This window comes from Mauremys reevesii, linkage group 8 (assembly GCF_016161935.1).
Source record: "Mauremys reevesii isolate NIE-2019 linkage group 8, ASM1616193v1, whole genome shotgun sequence".
Taxonomy (NCBI): domain Eukaryota; kingdom Metazoa; phylum Chordata; order Testudines; family Geoemydidae; genus Mauremys; species Mauremys reevesii.
Genome location: NC_052630.1, coordinates 73,123,279 through 73,145,197, shown reverse-complemented (window position 1 = coordinate 73,145,197; position 21,919 = coordinate 73,123,279). Strand labels below are relative to the sequence as shown.

General features: G+C 38.0%; 1 protein-coding gene across 19 annotated transcripts in view; it reads right to left on the bottom strand.

The window, feature by feature from the left end:
- The window catches only part of DPYD (dihydropyrimidine dehydrogenase), a 638,604-nt gene that overhangs the window by 378,929 nt on the left and 237,756 nt on the right, over positions 1–21,919 (bottom strand). For 18 of the 19 annotated variants that reach the window (XM_039484205.1, XM_039484204.1, XM_039484209.1 and 15 more), the window contains exons 6-7: positions 6,657–6,853; positions 1,992–2,073 (exon numbers count right to left, since the gene is read on the bottom strand). In XM_039484205.1, the coding sequence (XP_039340139.1) occupies positions 1,992–2,073; positions 6,657–6,853 (279 nt within the window). Of the gene's footprint in view, positions 1–1,991; positions 2,074–6,656; positions 6,854–19,163; positions 19,253–21,919 lie in introns of those variants that run through there. The other variant, XM_039484210.1, reaches the window with a different exon arrangement.

Below are 21,919 nucleotides of genomic sequence, written 5' to 3'. Positions count from 1 at the left end.
TTTTATTTAAAGACTGGCCCTTTCTTATTTTCTCCTTTTATAGATTAGATATAATTTATATTATCAAATGCTAAAGCTGTGTGTAGTTGTGATCCTTTTGACTATAGACTGCATATTCAATGGGTACAAAATACCATCTATGAATTATTATAGATTTTTATTCTAATATGTACATATATTATGAAAACTTAATAATGCAATTTAAACTTCACTACTAATTTTATGTGAGGATTTATAATCCCTTAAGGCCCAGTCCTGTAACCTTTAGCTATCTGAGTAATTCCTACCGAAGTCAACAGAATTACTAACATCAATCAATAATACTTAGCATTTATACATTCTAGCACTTTTCATCAAAGATCTCAAAATGGCTTACACAAAGGTAGGTAAGATACTCCCATTTTACAGAGGCACAAAGCTGAGGTACTTAGTTAAGTGGTTTGCCCAATGTCACATAGCTAATCAATGGCCTGCTTGAGAATAGACTCTAGGGTAAAATTCTGTGCTGCACATCTAAGTGGCACAGCACAGAACTCACACCTCAGAAGAAGGGAGTGGCCATGTTAACTTTAAGCTCTCAATTTTGTACCGCTCCAAAACTTCTGGAGTAGCAGACAGCTTTGGGGGCTGGTCTAAATTTTGCAGCCTGTCGTCAGCTGCTTATGAGCCACAGAACTGTCTAAACTCTCTGTAATGCTACATTCTGTGACCCCTCCCTCACATGCCTGATGCCTTCAGATTTGCCTCTAGCATGCCCTCTATGTCACAGCTTGTGAGGGAACGCTCAGAAGGTAGCCTTACTGGTATCTTCCACAGTCCTGAACCAGGGTAATCTTCACTTGACAAGATCTGTGGCTTTTATGCTATGTCTACACTGCAGCTGGAGGCATGCCTCATAATCCAGATAGACAGACGTGCTAGCTCTCCTTGACCTAACACACTAAAAATAGCAGCATGAACATTGCTGCAAGGATAGCAGCATGGACTAGCCACCTGAGTACAATCCATCTGAACCCCAGGTATTCTTACAACGCTACTCGAAATGGAGCTAGCATGGGTCTGTCTACACAATCTGGGAGGCATGCTCCCAGCCATAGTGTAGATTAACCTTACAGGCCCTTTATACTGCTCCAGGCCTTTTACTGAGCATAGAGTGTTGAAGGGGGGTGAGGATCTCACCCTAGGTCTCACGATTCCCAGTCTGCTGCTCTATCCACTGGACCAAGATAAAAGACTGTGAGTAAAGATTACTCATATGATTCTTATATGACCTTAATCAGTTAAAAAGTTATTATCTAGTCTTCTGTGTTAGGGGTTGATTCTGAAATATATTCCACACACATAACTTCTATTAAAATGAGTGGAAGTTATACACACTAAATACATCTCTACAGCAAGCACTGAATGAACAATAAAACATTCCTATTATCTAAAAATAATCAAGAAGTGTTTGTTTAATAAAATACAGCCAATGGAAAACTATTGCTTTCCAAGAAGTTGAATTACTGTTATTGTTTATAACAGATCATGTCACTACTTTGTTAATTTAATGCATGTAATAAGTAAAATAAACATCAATGTGAGATTGCATTACAAGCCATTAAAAGAAAACTGGGATGGAGGGAGACGTGTCAAATACGAATGTATTAAGTAGTACCAAACATGCATGAAAACAACTTGATTAAAGAAATCAAATCATTCCAATAGTTACATTGAACCCCTAAAGCAATTTACGAATTTGTTTCTTACAGACAATTAATCACATGCAGGCATGCCAGATGAGAACTATTGATTGCCCTTTTCCAAACTAGTGGCATTCAGACAGCAGACAGACAAATGCCCTGAGCAAGAGGAAGCATCTTCCTGCCTCTGCCTAGTATAAGTTTTAATTGTTCTTCACTAATGTGCATGACATTTTGCTGTTAATCTTTGACAGAGCTCTTGCTCCTTTTTCTTTGAGCTATACATAGGCAGATTATAGTTTTCATTACCTTCACTCCAAGGTCCTTCATAAGCTCAGCTTCAAAATTCACTACATCATATGGCAAACGGAATTGAGGGATTTCAGACGTACTAGAAAAAACAAAAGACTGTGAAACAATTGACAGCTATTAAAGAGCCAGGACTTTTCAGTTACTAAACTTTAAACACATACAGTACAAATCTTGTGAATTTTGTGTCTGTACAAAGATGATTTTCAAGTATTTAACAGAACTGTGAAGGAACATGACTCATTTAATTAAACAGATTTAGTATTGACAAACCAAAATCATCCACCTCAAAATAGGAAACAAAAAATTGTTTTATTTTTTATCCTTTTTTTCATAAGCCCTTTTACTTGTTAACCAGGATTCTAAATACTGTTTATCTTTGTCCAGTGCTGTTTATTGCATATCTCTGTTAACCAGGAACTACAACCAGTTTGATAAAAAAACTAAGAGGTTGATCAGTTTCTCAGAGAATCACAACTACATTCCTACACCTTCTACAGTAACAATATCTAAAAAGAACTCCTTCTGCTTTTTATAAAGGTTAAAAACATCAATGTTGCAACAGGTTGTAACTATCAATGGCTAATCCTTCTCTATATTAACAAACACGTTCTATACTGAATGTGCCCACCTAACAGAGAGAGATTCCAGCCACAAATGATGAAGTTACCCAATAATTAATAGTCAAACTTCCATTTTTTTTAAGTTGGATGTCTAAATTATTTTCTAGTCAATGCTGGGCACATTTCACCCTCCTGTTATATTCTACAATTTCCCTTACATTCTACTACAATATACAAAGTCCGTAATTTGAAATAGGGTCTTATTCCGGACTCAAGATTACTGTTTAAATTAATGTATATTCTTACTTTGTTCTTTTTTTCTTGAGGGTGGGGGGCAATGAGGGTGTTGAAGTCTTCTTCAATGTCCCAATACCACAGATTTACTGCTCCAGGAGTATTAATATATAGGGCCAGATCCTAAGCTAGTATAAATCAGTGCTGACTTCGATGGGACTATCCCAATTTATAATCAGAACAGTCTGGCCCATTAAGTCTAGTGAAGGCCATTTTAAATGTCCTCATTCAATAAAAATGAAATGATACAACATCCAGAAGGTAAAAGACACTCCTAAAGCTTCTGGAAACCTAATCTCTTGCCAAAATTAATATAGTTATAATTTCTGTAACAAAGCCCTGGGACAGAGAGATTTGTAGTAGCTCCATTTTACATGTTATTATTGACCACTCCAACACCTTTACATCTAACTCTGACACACTGGCAGGTTTCATTTATTTTAAGGCTTGTCAACCATAAATACATAGCAAAAAAGTTGACTTTACTACTTTCTTTAATACGTAGTTTCAAATACTGACCATCTTGGTGCTCTTCTGCTCAGCATATAACTAAAAGCATTCTATATTTCAAACATAATGTATGTGTCATGACAATGCAACTTTCATGTCACAATAAGAAAAGAGTGAGCCAAGACAAAGGATAATGGAATAAAGATTCAATAAAGAAATCCATTAAAATAACAAAATCTTATTTCTCAACCCATAAATATATTTGTTGAAGGCCTTTCATTTTCTCAAATATGAGATGGGCCCAGTATACCACTGGCAGTATTCAGTAGCTGTCCCTAGTCCCAAGAATATTTTCCTTAATTCTTTCAAAAAGGAGCATGCTTGTGTGTGAGAGCGCATGTGAGAAAGTGAGAGAGATCAATACTGATGCACTCTGATGTTACAGAAATTGGAATGATCTGCTGTCTTTCTCCAAGGTAAATATTCTTCAAACTAGGTATAATCCTGATATACATGGGAAGAACAACATGCTCAGGAAAAAAGAGCCTAAAAAAGCACCAACATTGCATCTATAAGCAATTGATTCCAAATACAAAACTAATTTGGCCTTTTTAGCCATTTTGAATTATTTACAAAGTCACTTAAAAAAGAATCAGGGCAGCTGAACTTGTTAAAAAAATATTAGCAAGGTACTAGAAAAACGAGGAGTCCTTGTGGCACCTTAGAGAGTAACAAATTTATTTGGGCATAAGATTTCGTGGGCTAAAAATCACTTCATCAGATGCATGGAGTGAAAAATACAGTAAGCAGTAGATATATATTACAGCACATGAAAAGATGGGAGTTGCCTTACCAAGTGGGAGGTTAGTACTAACAAAGCCAATGCAATCAAGGAGGACATCACCTATTCCCAACAGTTGACAAGAAGGTGTGAGTATCAGTAGAGGGAAAATTACTTTTTGTAGTGACCCATCAACTCCCCGTCTTTATTCAGGCCTAATTTGAGCAAGGTACTGTGGCCCCAGTTATGACAGCTCTCAGATTAATTTCCCTTCTAAACCAATGTCAAAGTGAGAGCAAAAGTAGTCAAGGCCATGTTCTGTCTTTATTCTAAATGTGGAACTCCCATTAAATGTCAGTGGGTGTTTTGCACAAAGAATGAGAGTAAAGCATTGCCATTATTTAGGGCTGCTACTAACCTTGTGATCTTCCAGAATGGAAAGTAGGAAAGAAGATCACAGACCGCATGGGAATGGGTGACTCCTGAAGTAAGGCCTTTTGGAAGGCGACAAGGTGACTGAATTAAATTTAAATTTAAATTTAAATTTAATTCAGGTAGAAATTTAATGAACGGGCACAAAGTAAAGTTCACATTGCTCAGATTACATATGCATTGATATATATTTCATGTAATTGAAGAAAGGGTTCCTTTAAACTAATAACAAAGTTGCAGCATTGAGCACAAAGTAGGTGTGAATTGTCAACAGGATAAAGTGATAGTGTACGAAACAGCATTTTTTAAAAAAGTGACTAAATTGACTTTCAATAAAATGTTTTTAAAAACCAATACATGCTACTTCATTAAGTGGGTAGATACGTCTTGCACAAAATTTGCAATCCCCTATGGCAGTCGATGTTAGTAAAATGAGTCTGTGTGGTGAAGTGTCTATAACACAATCAGCTAAATTAACACTTTTGATAATTAGGCAGAACAGTTTTGAACCTAAATGGAAGTCATCAGCTCTACTTTTCTAGCATTGCTTAACTCTCTGTAACCTCCAGGGATTAAGTATTTGACATTGAGGATCAAATTCATTACTGGTGTCAACTCCATTAACTTCAGTGGTGTTGCACCAGGGACAGACTTGGTTCTTCTTTTTTACACTTCACTGTGATTGTTTTAAATGTGTGATATTTTATTTGTGTGTTGACATTACATTTACGCAGTATTCAAATTCTAAAATATATTAACACACATTTAGAGGTGCCACCAGTCTTGGAAGACATAATCACAATTACAGTAATAGTGGGAAAAATTCATCCCTCAGTGCAGAGGACCTGTTACTGTACTTTCTGTGTGGTGATGGTGTAAGTGATGTTCTAGTGGTGCAGAGAGATTGCAGTGCTGCCCTGCACCCTGACTGAAGAAATGGATTCTATCCTTCTATTGTATAGTTACCTGCAAAAATCCCATTTACTCAGGCTTTGTAAATGGCTGTGGAAATCAGGTGTGAATTTCACCCTTACAGAATGATTTATTGAAGTTGTAAACACAGGTTTCACTCCAACTGTATGTGATGATTGCTTTGTGTTTATTTTCATGTATACTTGCATAGGGAACGTCATAAAATCATTCTAAATGTAGACATTTCTACCACATTAAAAAGGCTTTTAAATTATGTTAAACAAATCTATTAATTATTGCACATGGTAGAGCTAGAGCCACAGCAATTCATCATCCTTTAAATATAACTTTTGGATTTAGGGGAAGGTATTCATTACTAGAGTTTCTAAAGGATTCATCTAATAATACCTGTGAATACTGCATCTTTGTATTTTATAGAGCAGACTAAAAGTGGGTAGAGAACACTCATTCCGTATTTCACAGAATCACCACACAGAATTGGCTACTCATGGCTGTCAGAGGTAAACAAAAGATAATTTGTGTCCTGGATTACCTCTTAAATGAAAAGAGATGTGACATTAGTCTTTTTAAAATATGTAGACATAGTGGGACTGATTCTTTGCTCTTTCAACTGGTGTAATGGAGTGAAGGATCAGCCCATTTAGCATGTGACATTCCAATATGTTAAAAGTCTTGAAACACTGTACATTGTTGTTTATTAATGCAATAAATGAGCCATTAAAATAGTTAATGTTCGGACATTTAGAACCAAAATTTAAAAAAAAAATGTATAGCCACTTTTTGTGCATGCTTCTCTAGAACCTGAGCAAAGCCTCACATAAATGTACAGCTCAAGGATTTGCATACACAGATACTGATGTGATTGTCCAACCTCAACTAGCAAAAGCGTGTATACCCTTTTGAGAAGGCAGATCTCAGTTCCAATTCTTTTCATATTTCCATGGCTAAATGAAAAAGCTGCAGATGTTAAAACTATGTTTCCCTTCATAGCAGTCATATATTAGTCTACTTTTTAACATAATTTGGTTCTTTACAGTCACTGAACTTGAATGGGAATTTTCAAACAAATGTGCAACTAAGGACAATATTTAACATGGATGAGGAAGGTTGGTTGTTAGGTTTTTTTTAAGTGAATCTTTAAAATTTGTCATTATCTCCCCTCATTATATGCGTCCCACAACCACAGGAAACACCCATTTGCCCAGTTTTTACCTTAAGCCACCAATGTATTCCTGTTTTTCAAATATGGTGATGTCTGAGTAACCTAATCGAGCCAAAAAAGAAGCACAACTTATACTTGCAGGCCCAGCACCAAAGAGAGCTATCTTTGCATGGTAGGCTTCAGGTATCTCTGCTGGGGGAGGTAAGGAAGGGCTTCTAATCTGAGGAATATTCATAGCTTTGAACACCTGAAAAGAAATACATTTAAGAAGTTAAATACTGTACAATGACAATCCCAGTATTGAAACTTTACTATAAATGGCTTTAAAATACTGATCACAATGTAATTTTCTGCTATAATTATTACTTTTTTTTATTTCAGTCCATTAAAATAGACTACCATTATATAAATGCATACAAATATTCATTTGGGTCCAGGGAAAGAGATTTCTAATGGAAAATCTTTCATTGCACAGCATATAGACTGCTCCTCTCATCCCCAATTTACCAGTCAATCCTGCCTGGCTGAAAAGTTACTCCCTTAGCTCCCTTCACCCTTTGTGCACCAGTACAGCTCAGAGCAGGATTTAGTTATTAAAAACTATATCAATATGGCAAACACAATTGCAGAATGTTTTACAATAATCTCCCATGACTCCCCACCCCATGTATCCTTTCATGTTACGGCAGCATTGTGTTCTCAGTTTTAGTTTCTTTAGGGGTTCTTTTTGGTCTTTACAAAGCTACTAATGTGGGGTGAGATTCTCAGATGGTATAAACCATCAGAGCTCCATTGGCACATTAAAAGGACGAAAGCACATGACCATAAAAGGAGACATTAGTGGAGAAATTAGCAATATGTCAAACATACTCAAGCATCACCACTTATTTTTCCTTTCATAATATCAAACTTATAATAGTAATAAATAGTGATCCTAGAAATCCATTTGCCATGGAAGAAATGCAGAATTTGCAATTTTACAGAAAATCTTTAGTTTTTACATTTTGTGAAAAAAATAAAAAAAAGATACAGTGGAACCCCATGCAACTGGTGCACACACAGGAATATGGGGATGCTTCTGCCTTGGGCAGAGGGGCTCCCACTATCACATTTCATTTTAATAGCAGAAAAACATAGATTTTTATGGGGTTTAGTGGAGAATTTTGGTTTTTTTGATCATGGAAAACTAGGATTCCTGGTAATGAGATACCATGCTTGGAATATTTCTTTATTTCATTTCTCGGGGGATCAAATCATTTGACCTTCAACCTGATGCTTTATACTTCCACCAAAGTCATTCAACAATAGAAACTAAAACACTTGGAATTACTCTGCTTGCACAAGTAAATAGAAAGTAGAGGAGCCCAAGGTAGTAATATAGTGTGCACAATTAAATATAGCCTGCATTGATGAAAAGCATGAACAGAGTCCCAAAGTTACTTTAGGATTGAGATTTATGGGAAACAAAGTTCAGGGATGGATAAAATCCCCATCTGAGAAGGACAACACTGAAAAAAAAAAAAAAAAAAAAGATGTGGAGCCCCTTACTGGGTGCCTCCTTCAAAACAGGTCCAGATTAGCCTTATTGTTAAAGAAAAATGTTTTTGTGATTAATGCAATAGCTGGAAACTCAAGATCTGTCTCTGCCACAGATTTTCTGTGTCTCTCTTGGGCAAGTCACATAGGTCCACATTTCAAAGGTATTTAGATGTCTAAAGAAGTAGACAGGCATCTAGTGGTGTTTTCGAAAGCTCCTAAGCACTTAAATTCTATTGATTTTAATTGGAGTTAGGTGCTTTTGAAAATCCCACATGGTTCTTATCTGCTTCTTTAGGTACCTAAAGAACTCTAAAAATGTAGCCTTCAGAGCCAGATTTTCAATGATGATCAGTGATTTTGGGTGCCCCAATTTGGGGTCTCTAATTTGGAACAACTTAAATGGGCCTGATTTTGAGAGCTCAGGTGATAATTTTCTCTAATATTTTTATTAATCCTATGTCGACTTCAGTTTCCCTCCATACTTTGTATTGCTACCCAGTGGGGGAGGGAGGGGGGACATTCAGTCTGCTGTTGGGGCAGCACAGGAGACATGAGGGTGTATGTTGCCTTGCTGTTTGAGGAGCAGCAAATGGTTGTTAAGGAACTGTCTGGAACCTGCTGAAAGAGACTCATATCAATGCAGAATCCGAAAGAGACAATGGGAAGCACCAATGACTAAATCATTCACACCTAGCTATCAATGACCAAGAGGAAGGAGGTTAATCCCTCCCCCCCACACACACACACACCTATCAGCAGGGAAGCAGAGCAGAAATCACCTTGACAACAAAGAGCAGAGAGATGATTGGCAATGGGAAAGGAGTGGACTTCTGTAAGAGGCTGGCTGCTTTCATCTGAGACTGACAAAATGGTCAGAGAGAGACTGAAGTGGTAATGGAGCCCATTACAAGTTGAGAGCGACAGAAACAATATTAGAATGGGAGTACTTGTGGCACCTTAGAGACTAACAAATTTATTTGAGCATAAGCTTTTGTGGGCTACAGCCCACTTCATCAGAATGGAACATATAGTAAGAAGATGTATATACATACAGAGAACATGTTTCATAGAATGGAACATATAGTAAGAAGATGTATATACATACAGAGAACATGTTTCATAGAATGGAACATATAGTAAGAAGCTATATATGTTCTCTGTATGTATATATAACTTCTTACTATATGTTCCATTTTGTGCATCTGATGAAGTTGGCTGTAGCCCACAAAAGCTTACGCTCAAATAAATGTGTTAGTCTCTAAGGTGCCACAAGTACTCCTGTTCTTTTTGCGGATACAGACTAACATGACTGCTACTCAGAAACGATATTGGAGTCCATTACAGCTCAGTTGGTGGATGGCTCTGGCTTGGCCAGATGGACTATGTCTTAACCTTCATTTCCATATGCTAATATAAGGACTTTCCAATGCTGTGTTCCATTTGACTTATAAACCCTATTGTTTTGAAAACACTGCCTGGTGTCACTGCAAATATGCTAAGGTGCATTAGTCCTGAAGAGTGTACAAGCCTATGAGGAGGAGCCTATCTCACTTGGACTCACTGGGCAGAGCTCAGTGTAAAGCAGGAGTGCTTGAGCTCAGAGGCTCAGTCTCTGAGGTCGGGAGGCAGTGTGGCCTATCCTAAAGGAAGACTGGGGTCCCTTGGGTGACTGGCAGACTGATGGGGTTCCCGTTTAAAAGCTGGGGCATAGCTCTGATTCTGGGGTCTATGACAAAGCCACTAGCTGTTATAACTGAAAATATAACTTAGGCAGTTATTTCTTTACAATGAAAAACATCACAAAGTTTGTTCACGCTTTGCATTTTTAAACAACAGTTTAAATCAGATACAGAGACAGATTCCAGATTCATTGGACCAGATTCTGCCTGGCCCTTGCATGACCACAGAGTGTAACAGCAGGAAGAAGGACCCTCTCTGCCTTCTATGGACTGTGTAAGTACAGGACAGAACTGCAGCCTCTAAGCATTTTCCATGTAGAATCCCACCCTTGTTAGCTAGTACAAAAGGGGGAAGGAAGTTATGGCTCCATTTAATCTCTGGCACTTTGGGGGCATTGTAGATCCCAGTAGTGTATCTTGGTAACAGCACTGCAGTCTCGTACATTTAAAAGGGGTGAACATTTTGTGCTGCCAATGAAAAATCTCAGCGAATCACACTAGAGAGAGCCCTGGGAATCACTCTGCCTCTCAAAGGCAAAGCACCTTTCAGTATTTCTCAGGGGCAGTACAGTGCTATGTAACTCCCAATGCATAGCTGCACCCTACAGGCACCATCTAGCCCTTTATAAACGTATACTGTTAATAAACTCATTACCATAATTGTGCGTGACATCTAGCACACTCTCCTCAGAAATGGGAAGTGCATATTCTTTTCAAGTTAAACTTTGGCACAATAAACTTATGAACTGAAATTTTCATTTATGGCTTGAATAAATGTTCATTTTCTTCACACTGACTTGAAAACTCTCAGCTAGGTAAACCAATGATTAAAAATAAATTTTTTTTACCAGCCTTTGTAAATTGGCATTGCATTTTAACTAACTGCAAGAAGCAAGAGATAGATAATTGTTTAAAAAAGAATCATTTATATCTGACAACTCATACAATATGGGAGGGTTTAATGTGGTTATTAATGGATTTCACAGGCTGAAAAGCTTACATTGTACTGTGAAACTAGACTGTGATAACTAAAATGGAATAGGATTTTTTTTAAATGTTTCCTTTGTTAAATTCATATAGAAGGAGGTAGCAGTTTTTCCATTTTTTACATTTCCATTAGTTTTTTATATATTAAAGGCACATGCACAGTATTAGAATGCTAGTCAGTAATATAAATTATGTATCTAGCATATTTTAATGTATAAATTATGCAGTATATATATATACAAATATTATTCAAGTACATTTTCTTTATTTTTAAATACATTGTTCAGCAAATAGGAGCACTAACTGAGATGGTATAGACCTACGTCAGACTAATAATCTAACCAATTGTTATAATAAATGGTGTGGGGGGGAATCAGGTATTACTGCAATGTTAAGGTTGAGAAATCAAGCAATCGTGCAGGAAATTCTAAAAGTTAAGTCTTAATGCTCAGCCTTAATTCTGTCTTCTTGTGCATAGGCTAAACCTGTCTTTATACAGCAGAGCCTGCTATATCTTGCCATCTGGAGTTCAATGGGAGTTTTGCATTTTAAGGCTGTCAAGGCCCATAGTGTGAAAATTGCAAATTGCTTCAGTGCATTTCAAAAGACTTTCACTCATTTTACAGTGAAGTTTCACTACATTATAATTCAAGAGATTAAATTTCACTGGGTTCCACTGTACAAATCCTGTTGGAAGGTAATTATTTCTGCATACCAAGTAAGTGTAAAATACCACCTTACATGTGAATACCATCTCCCCTTCTTCCTCCGCCCTGACTGTGGGCACCTTATAAAGAAATGTTATGACGACCTTGGCGAAGAGAGGTAAAGTGCAATCCTTAGTAGGACTTTTACCACTCAGGGATTTTCTCTTTCCCTTGTAACTTCTAACAAATGCCATCCTGCTCTCCACACTCCTTATGCATGTTTGTATTTGCATGAAGAATTAAAACACTCCCACCACCCCCTTCTTTAATGCATTTCAACCATAGGTCTTGGTCTTCTGTTCCTACAGAAAACTCTGATCCTCCACTGCCTCAAATGAGAAAAAACGCCTACCCAAGGTTACACAGTAGGTCTGCTGCAAGGCCAGGATAAGAATTCAGGTCCTGATTCCCAGTCCAGCATCCTAACCACTAGGCCATATTGCCTCCTTATCCATATATTTTAAAAGAGCCTCACTTCAACCCCAGGTTCTCTTCATGCATTACTTTTGTGTATATGCAAAAGGTTGTGAACCAATTCTCTAATGTGCTTTTCAGTTTGAGTTTTCTGAGTTGGTCCAATTGTCCTGTTCTTTCTTCTCCTTTTCACCATTTTCTCCCCCGCCCTCAAGAAAGGGTGAACTCATCCACATATTTTCCCTTTCAAAATCTCCATTTCAGCCTCACCTCAAGGGCTCTATCCATTCCTGCCCATGATCTTGTCATATCTAGTGCCACAATGCTTTGGAGGTGGGACTTTAAATTTGCCAGAGAGGTGGCCTTGGTGTAAGGGATGTAGCTTTTGCTATCCATTTCCACATGCTCAGTAGTGATTTACTAGACTTTCCACAAAGTTTCCATCTTCATTGGGCATTTTCCAGCCCAAGGCTGCAGGAGGGCTGAGCAGGATTTTATCCCATGTTTATCCCCTCCCTGCTGTTCCTCACAACTTCTTGTCAACTGCTGCAAATGGACCATTTTGATTACCACAACAAAATTTTTTTTTCTCTCCTGCTGGTAATAGCTCACCTTAACTGATCACTTTCGTTAGAGTGTGTATGGTAATACCCATTGTTTCATGTTCTCTGTGTACATATGTATCTTCCTACTGTATTTTCCACTGCATGCATCCAATGAAGTGGGGTGTAGCCCACAAAAGCTTATGCTCAAATAGTGTTGTGAGATTCATTTATAACTCTTTGCAGTCAGCTTTGGACTTAACTATCTTGAGTAATTTTGTATCATTTGCAAATTTTGCCACCTCACTGTTCACCCCTTTTTCCAGATCATTTAGGAATATGTTGAACAGCACTAGTTCCAGTATATATCTTTGGGGAACCCTGCTATTTATCTCTCTCCACTGTGAAACCTGACCATTTAGTCCTATGCTTTGTTTCCTATCTTTTAACCAGTTACTGATCCATGAGAGGACCTTCCTTCTCATCCCATGACCACCTACTTTGCTTAAAAGTCATTGATGAGGGACCTTGTCAAAGGCTTTCTGAAAGTCCAAGTACACTATATCCACTGGGTCCCCATGTCCAAGTTTGCTGATGACCACAAAGAATTCTAATAGATTGGTGAGGCATGATTCTCCTTTAAAAAAGCTGTGTTGACTCTTCCCCAAGGTATCATGTTCATATGTGTGAGTGACAATTCTGTTCCTTACTATAGCTTCATCTAATTTGCCTGGTACTGAAGTTAAATGGTCTGTCATTACTAGGATCACATCTGAAGTCTTTTTTTTTAAAAAAAAATTGTCATCACTTTAGCTCAGGGGTTGGCAACCTACAGCACGCGTGCCAAACACGGCACACAAGCTGATTTTGAGTGGCACGCTGCTGCCTGCCATGGTCCCGGCCCCCAGCCCCAGCCCCCCCCGCCCACCGCTCTCCCCTGTGAGGGCAGGAGGCAGAAGCTTGGTCCTGTGGCAGCCAAGCTTCCCTCCTCCCCCGCTTCTTCCCCCAGCGTGCTGCTTTCCTGCCCCTCCTCCTCTCCTTTCCTGCGCCAATCAGTTGATGGCCCTTGCGAGGGGGAGGCGGGAGAGCGGCAGCGTGCTCGCTGCTCCATAGAGGAGGCAGAGAAGAGGTAGGGACGGGGCCTTGGGGAAGGGGGTGGAACAGGGCATATCTCTTCCAGCCACCTTGCCATGAGCCGTTCAGGGCTGGGAGCACCCCCACGAAACAAGCACCCCAGCCCTCTGCCCTGACCCCTGAACCCCCCCACACACACCCAGCCTTCTGCCCTGCACCCCCACACCTCCCATCCCTCTGCCCTGACCCCTGAACCCCCCACACGCAGCCTTCTTCCCTGACCGCTGAAACCTCCCACACCCAGCCTTCTGCCCTGCACCCCCACGACCCCCATCCCTCTGCCCTGACCTCTGACCCCCCACACACACACCCAGCCCTCTGCCCTGACCCCGACCCCCCCACCAGGTCTGGGGTCCCGGCTGCTCCCCTTGCCAATTGGCGTCCCAGCCGCAGGCCTCGCTCAGCCCGCTGCCGGCCTGGGTGAACAGAACCCCAAGCTGGCAGCAAGCTGAGCAGGCTGGTGGCGTAAGATCAGCATTTTAATTTAATTTTAAATGAAGCTTCTTAAACATTTTGAAAACCTTGTTTACTTTACATACAACAATAGTTTAGTTATATAATATAGACTTATAGAAAGAGACCTTCTAAAAATGTTAAAATGTATTACTGGCACGCAAAACCTTAAATTAGAGTGAATAAATGAAGACTCGGCACACCACTTCTGAAAGGCTGCCGACCCCTGCTTTAGCTAATTTCTAGTCATCTGGTACAGAAACTGATTTAAGCAACAGGTCATAAACCACAGTTAGCAGTTCTGCAGTTTCATATTTGTGCTCCTTCAGAACTCTTGGGTGAATACCATCTGGTCCTAGTGACTTACTACTGTTTAATTCACCATTTTGTTCCAAAGTCTCCTCTACAGAGATTTCAAGCTGTGAGAGTTCCTCAAATTTGTCACCTGAAAGGAATGGCTGAGATGTGAGAATCTTCCTCACATCCTCTCCAATGAAGATCGATGCAAAGAATTAATTTAGCTTCTGCATAATGACCTTTTCTTCCTTGAATGCTCCTTTAGCACCTTGATCGTCCAGTGGCCCCTCAAATTGTTAGGCAGGCTTCCTACTTCTGATGTACTTAAGAAAATTGTTGCTGTTAGTTTTTGTGCCTTCTGCTAGTTGCTCTTCAAATTTCTTTTTTGCCTGCCTAATTATACTTTTACACTTGACTTTTACACTTATGTTCCTTTCTGTTTTCCTCAGCAGGATTTGACTTCCTATTTTTAAAAGATGTCTCTTTGTCTCTAACCGCCTCTTTTACTTTACTTAGCCAAGGTATTTCTTTTTCTGCTCTTCCTCCTGTTTTTTGCTGATGTTTTTTAATTTGGGGTATAACATGTAGTTTGAGCCTCCATTATGGTGTTTTTTTAAAAGTTTCCATGTAGCTTGCAGGCATTTCACTTGCTATTGTCCCTTTTAATTTCCATTTAAATAGCTTCCACATTTTTGTAGTTACCCTTTTTGAAATTAAATGCCCCCAAGGATGTTAAATTTAATTACATTATGGTCACTATTACCAGGCAGTTCAGCTATATCTGCCTCTTGGACAAGATCCTGTGTGCCACTTAATACCAAATCAAGAATTGCCTCCCCCCTTGTGGGTTCCAGGACTAGCTGCTCCTTGAAGCAATCATTAATGGTGTCTAGAAATTTTATCTCTGCATCCCATCCTGAGGTGACATGTTCCCAGTCAATAGGGGATAATTGAAATCCCCCATTATTTTTGTTTTTTTTCTGTTTTTATATCCTCTCTAATCTCCCTGAGCATTTCACAGTTACCATCACCATCTTGGTCAAATGGTTGGTAGTATACTCCTACTGCTATACCCTTTTTATTCAAGAATGGAATTTCTAACCATAGAGATTCTGTGGTACTGTTTGATTCATTTAATGTTTTAACTTTATTTGACTCTATGTTTTCTTTCACATATAGTGCCACTCCACCACCAGAACAACCTACTCTGTCATCCTATATATTTTGTATGCAGGTGTTACCGTGGCCCATTGATTATCATCATTCCACCAGGCACTCAAATTCACCCATCTTAATATTTAGACTTCTTGCAGTTGCTTGCAAGCACTTATAAAATTTATCAATATTTAGTTGGCCGCCTTCATGTGACTATTCATCTTTCATTTTACTGTTCCTCTTCTGCTTCTACCTGTACTTTACCAACTTCTATCCTTTCCTCTTTACTAGGATATACGGCATCCCCTTGAATAAAATCCTCCTGCGGTATGTCTCTGTCCAAATCATGTGCTCATTTCCACCTGGGTTTTCCCCAACCCTTACTTTAAAAACTCCTCTACGAACTTTTTAGTTTTACATGCCAGCAATCTGGTTCCCTTTTGGTTTAGGTGGAGCTAGGGTGCCCAGATGTCCTGATTTTATAGGGACAGTTCCAATATTTGGGGCTTTTTTATATATGGGCTCCTATTACCCCATACCCCATCTCGATTTTTCACATTTGCTATCTGGTCACCGTAGGTGGAGCCCACCCATCCTATACAGGCTATTCCTTTTCTAAAAAGTTCCTGAGTTCCTAATAAAGCTAAATCCCATCTCTGAACACCATCATATTATCCACACATTGAGACCCTGCAGTTCTGCCTAACTGGCCCTGCATGTGGAACTTGAAGCATCTGAGAGAATGTTACCATAAAGGCCCTGGACTTTAATCTTTTACCTAGCAGCCTCAATTTGGCTTCCAGGACCTTTATCCTATCTTTCCCTATGTCACTGGTACCGTCCTGTACCACAACCACTGGCTCCTTCCCAGCATTGCACATAAATAAAATACCCAGCTAGCTTTTTTAAAAAATGGAACCCATACATTCTAACAAAGATTTTACTCTCTATTGTATAACAAAAGAAAACAAGATATGTACAATTCATTTTCTTGAATTTGAAAGCTGGTAAAGTTTCTTAAGGCACCTTAAGAATGACAATATCCTTCAACAACAAAATCTATACAAGTGTGGGATGGGGAAATTAAAGTCAGACCATTCAGTTTTCAGAGTTTATAAATTCTATTGGCTTTACCAAGCCAAGCCAGTAACTCTCTTGTTCTGGAGTTAATTAACGTGATATCTCCTAAAACCGGCTGTTTTCCTTATGTGAGGCCTCCTGGATGATGTGTTGTCCTTAACTGAATCTCTAGAAGCTGAATAAACTGTTTATATCACACCAAGTTCTCAGTGTGATTTTAAAAAGCTAAAGCTACTATAAGCCCTTAGAGCAGTTTAGGGGACCCTATGGTTCAAGTCTTAATGAAATCTACAAAATAAGTCAAATTTAACAATTCTCATTTCAACCACTTCTGAGTTGTCTGAACACCATATTCCTTAGTGGAAAGTATAGAAGATTTTCTTTCTCCCCATGTGTGCATAATTCAGAGATGGCTAAACAATTTTGCTCTAATTTATCTTTGGATTGAGACCAATAACTTGTTTGGGAAAGTTATGGAAAAGTGGGAATAGAATGGAAGATGGATCTCAACATTAAACTACAACTGCGGCTCTGATAACTCCTAATATAAAATGAAGTATATAATAGACTGGATTCAGAATTGGGAGTCCAGTACACCTACACAGCAATACACCTTCTAGGATGATCAGCAGTCCTATTTAATGACCCACCCTCAATTTCATGACCACCTCTTTAGAAACAAAATAACTGATTCCAAAAATCTGTGAAAAGTAAGGAGGCACTTGAAAGGATTCAGTTGTTAGTAAGTAACCTAAGCTTCAACTTCACCATTGTGTAGTGCACATTTCTGGAGCCCCATATTTAACAAGGAGTGAAGATACCTTGATTAAAAAGTTTTTAAAACTGTGCTTTTTTAACACTTCATTAAGAGTAATGTGATGCCAAGCAGCTATTAGAGTAGACTTCAGCTAATTTAGCTTGAAACATTTTAGCACATTTCATATTATTGAATTATTCTAATATTGTTTTGTTAGTAGCTCACCAACTGAAAATAAATATATGTTCCCAGTAATAAAGCCAGTAAATTTTAAGACCTGATTGTACTATCCTCATACATTCCAATAAATTCCCAATGGAGCTTGTCTGAATGAATGCTGTAGGCAGGAATGCATTATTAAGGTACATTTGAACATATTATTAAAGTAAAAATAAGCATGTGGATTAATTTTAATTAAATACAATATTAAGAAAAGTACAGGTATCTGTAGCCTTCCTGAAGTTGTAAAATTTTATTCTCACTCAAGTAGTTTTATTTAGTAGCAATGTATGGTCCAGGAAATAAAGGCTTTTCCATAGACTATATCCATGAGCAGGTACTTAAAACTGACCTTTTTTTTTTTCCACCAGCAGAAATTAAATCACTAATTCCGCACACATTTGTGAACATCAGTAAGTGCCAACAAAATTGAGGCCCAAGGCCTCACACAAAAGACTACTCAAATTCTGTAAGCCTAAATAATATTTAGAAAATATTGCTTATCTTTGAAGAACAATCCTCAGCTCTGTCAAGCAGTTAAGTGAATATTGTTATACCCTGTTTTACAAGCTGGTTAACTGAGACAGAAGGTGAAATCCTGGCCCTGACAATATCACAACTCCCACTGACTTCAATAGAGCCAGAATTTCATCCAGACCGTTGAATTCACTTGTCCAAGAACTCAGAGAGTCTGTGTCAATACCAGATTGAGAAATCTGAAGTCCTTGGATCCACATCCTGTGCCGGGGCACTAAATCCTGCCTATCACCTCAAACAAGCTGCACAATTTTATATTTTACTCGGTCTTTTTAGACTTCAACTTGATTTCAAATTAAGAATGAAAGCAATCCTTAGGACAAAGGGTTTAATCAAGACAAATACAAAAAATTAACAGAGAGTAATGCTCAGTTCTCATTTTGATGGGTAACCTCAGGAGGTGACGTAAGTATCAGAATAGCAATCCAGTTTCCCTGTGAACACTTAAAGTCAGAGAAGCCACTATCAAATTTATCTAATAGCAACTACCCACAAATAACTTGCCTCTAGGAAAATGTTCTATTAAATCTCCTTTCCCAATTGCTTCCTGCTGTAACAACAACCAGAAGATATCCTTAAAGAGAGACAAAGCCTCCATGGAGTAAGGAGAGAAGAGTCAGGGAAGAACATGGTCCAGACCATATTTAAGTATTGAAATAATCCAGTTTTTATTTAGCTTCTGCTGTTCCATTCAGAATAATTCAATGGAAACAGTGAAAAATTAATTTTAAACTCAATAATATTAATCAGAAATATATTATTTGTTAGACTTCTTACTAATACATCAATAAATAACAGTCAAATAAATGGCACTTCACTTTTGCTCCAAACCTACAAAATGTTCCTAAACATTGAGAAAGAAGTAAATGTTAGTACATTCTGTAGGTTTCATATTCATACAGCTCTACCTATATTTATTGTCACTATACTCTACAGTGCAGAGTTCCACATAACTTGCATTCCAAGAAACAGAAATATTTCATGATTTTAAAAGCAACTAGGTAATGGGGAGGAGGGGGAGAATGAAGGGAAGAAACGATATTAATATAATTTTGACCTGTGCAGCAGAAGGTCTGACCTGAGCTCTTGACACTCCCTTAATTTATCACAGTGAGTTTTTACTCCACACTATTCTCTAGCTGCAACTGTTACCTTGGTAACGGCACACAATATACACATTCTATATCACAAACATAGAGTGTATAACATAAAATGTTGTCCAGTTTCACATTTAACTGTCAGGATCTAGATTCCTTTTATTCAAATGCATTTCTCTTTTTTTATTTGATTACAATATCTTTTTTACAATGAGGTAAATAGTTACAAAAATTGGGAGGGGAATAAGGAAAGTGTAATAGTGGGAGGTTCCATATTTTGTGTTTTAAAATATGCAAGACAAATATTTTACAGTGAGTGAGTTTTATCTGCTGTATGAACAGATTAGGCACTGTACAGAAACACAAAAGGGACATACCTCATACCCATGTATTTTCCCATTTTAATTTGCATTCCTGCTATACTACAAATTTGTCTTCATCTCAGCAAACTGAATAGGGTGCCTTTTTATTATTATTTTGTCTTGCAATGAATCACATATATTATCCTCAGATTAATTCTATGCAAAAATTTGTTACATTTGGTTTTAAGCACAATGTAGTTTTTAGTAAATAAGACACTAGGCAGAAAAAAACTTTTACACAGTGCATGAAAAGCACCATTGATGTGAAGCTCACATTAATATCCCCACATGTTGCTTGTCTAAAATATACAATTTGTAAGCATTAATGTAAATAAATCTATGTGCACACTTAAATGTTTGCAGAATCAGGGCCCGTTTGTGTTACTGGTAATGACTTACGATTCCTTCAGTACTTACTGTTGCATGTACTGATCTTTTTTTAAATTTCAGTTATACAGAATTGTTAGTACTTATATTTCTTTCTGTTGAATAAGCTGAATATCTTCTAAGATTTCTACTACTCAAATACTAAAGAGATCTTCTGTCTTACCTAGTAGAAATTAAACTGTCAGCACTAAATCAATATTTATTACAAATATGACTGCATACTATTGCTAGTTATGATTACTATAGCGTATATGAAGTCATCAAAAACAACAAACTGTGATAAATCTAAAATCTTATTAAGTTGTAAAATATCAACAATAGCTATATTTTCAGATTGCTAAAAATAATGAAATTGTATGTAGAAAAGACAAAACAAAAAAGTGCATTTCAGTAAATTTTAAAATTACTATGCAGAATTGAACAGCATCACTTTATTGTGTTAGGACTTTAGATACTAATACATCACTTTAAACAAAACTTAAAACACTGTGGTGAAAGCCGTTCTGAGCTATTCATTCTGTCCTGCAGTTTTAGCATCAATCATTGTGCCAGCACTGAGCTTTTTTTAATAGAATTCTAAAGATTTTTGAAGAAGAATGGCAGATATTTAGCAAAATCTATCAAGCCATAATTCCCTCCTATTAATCATGGCATTAAGACTAAAGGGAAAGACAAATCAATTTTTAACAGATATACTTGCATTTGGTTTCTAAACAGTAATATTTCATTATTATATCTATCATATACTTGACAAGTGTTTAATCTATTTCTTTTATGTAAGCCTTATGTCTTGCAGCAAATGTTATAGTTTTATGCATATTGGCCCGGGTCATTAAAGAGCTGATTATATTGTCCCTTGACTGTGATGATCCAGTCATTCAATATAAAGGTAAGACAAAAAGTTACAGACTGTCATTGGCTGTCATTCCTCTAGTCCCTTGGCCTAGATGAGCATTCTGGTCCAAGTCCTCCTGATACTACTCTAGCAGGCCCAAACTTGGACTGGATCAAAGTGTGTCTGTTGTTTTGGAGCAGAGGAGAAAGGAGGTTCCAAACAGAACATAGAGGGGTCACAGAGGGATTCCAGAAACTCCATGACATGTCTTAGCAGGAGCATAAAAGGAGATGTGCAGACAGATTGAGGAAGTAGGCCAATGACCTTTGCAGATAGATTCTTTGGCCATAAACAGTGCAAAGGGGACATGAAGCCTATGAGCTGTACTAAAGGCAGATATACAATCAGATGCTCCCAGGGAGGCGGAATAAAGATTCCATCCTTTGACCTGTGGGTCGGCCTTTTTCCCAGGCTTTGTGGAGGGAGCCAAAATTTCACCCTCTATTTATAAATATGGCCCATTAAATAGGTCATCATATATAAAAGATCATGACTGATTCTCTAATCATAGGGTTAATTATAAAATATACAGGGTGTAAACATTATATAAGCACACATTTTATTCACACAGAGCCACACCCTCTCTTCTTTTTGCAGAGTCCAGGTATGCAGGTCTTGTACAAATGATCAGAAGAGATGGAATCCTCCATATCACCTGAGACCATGAATTTGACACAGCTTCTCGATGGCCGCTACAGCAGCTCATTAGTTAGAGTAGCATCTGCCACCCTTTTCCTTCCTCACAAGGGAAAATTTGGATAGTGGATCCATGCAATCACAAATCCACTAGCTGTGCCCCTCCCCTGGGTCCCTTATGGAGGCTCTCTGAAACTGAACACCTCTCCCCACTGCAAAGTAGAAGTGCACTACTTTTGCTGCCTTTTGGGCTCTAGATGCCCGATGTGAAAGAATTAGGGAGTAGCATAAGGAAATAGGCTTTGGCCCTTAATAAGTTAAATGCATTCCAATACATAAATAAAACAAATAAATAAATGTACACATATACATATAGGACTCTGAACTTAAAAACATATTTAAATAAAAAATGTCTTAACCTAGTTTCTAACAGCAT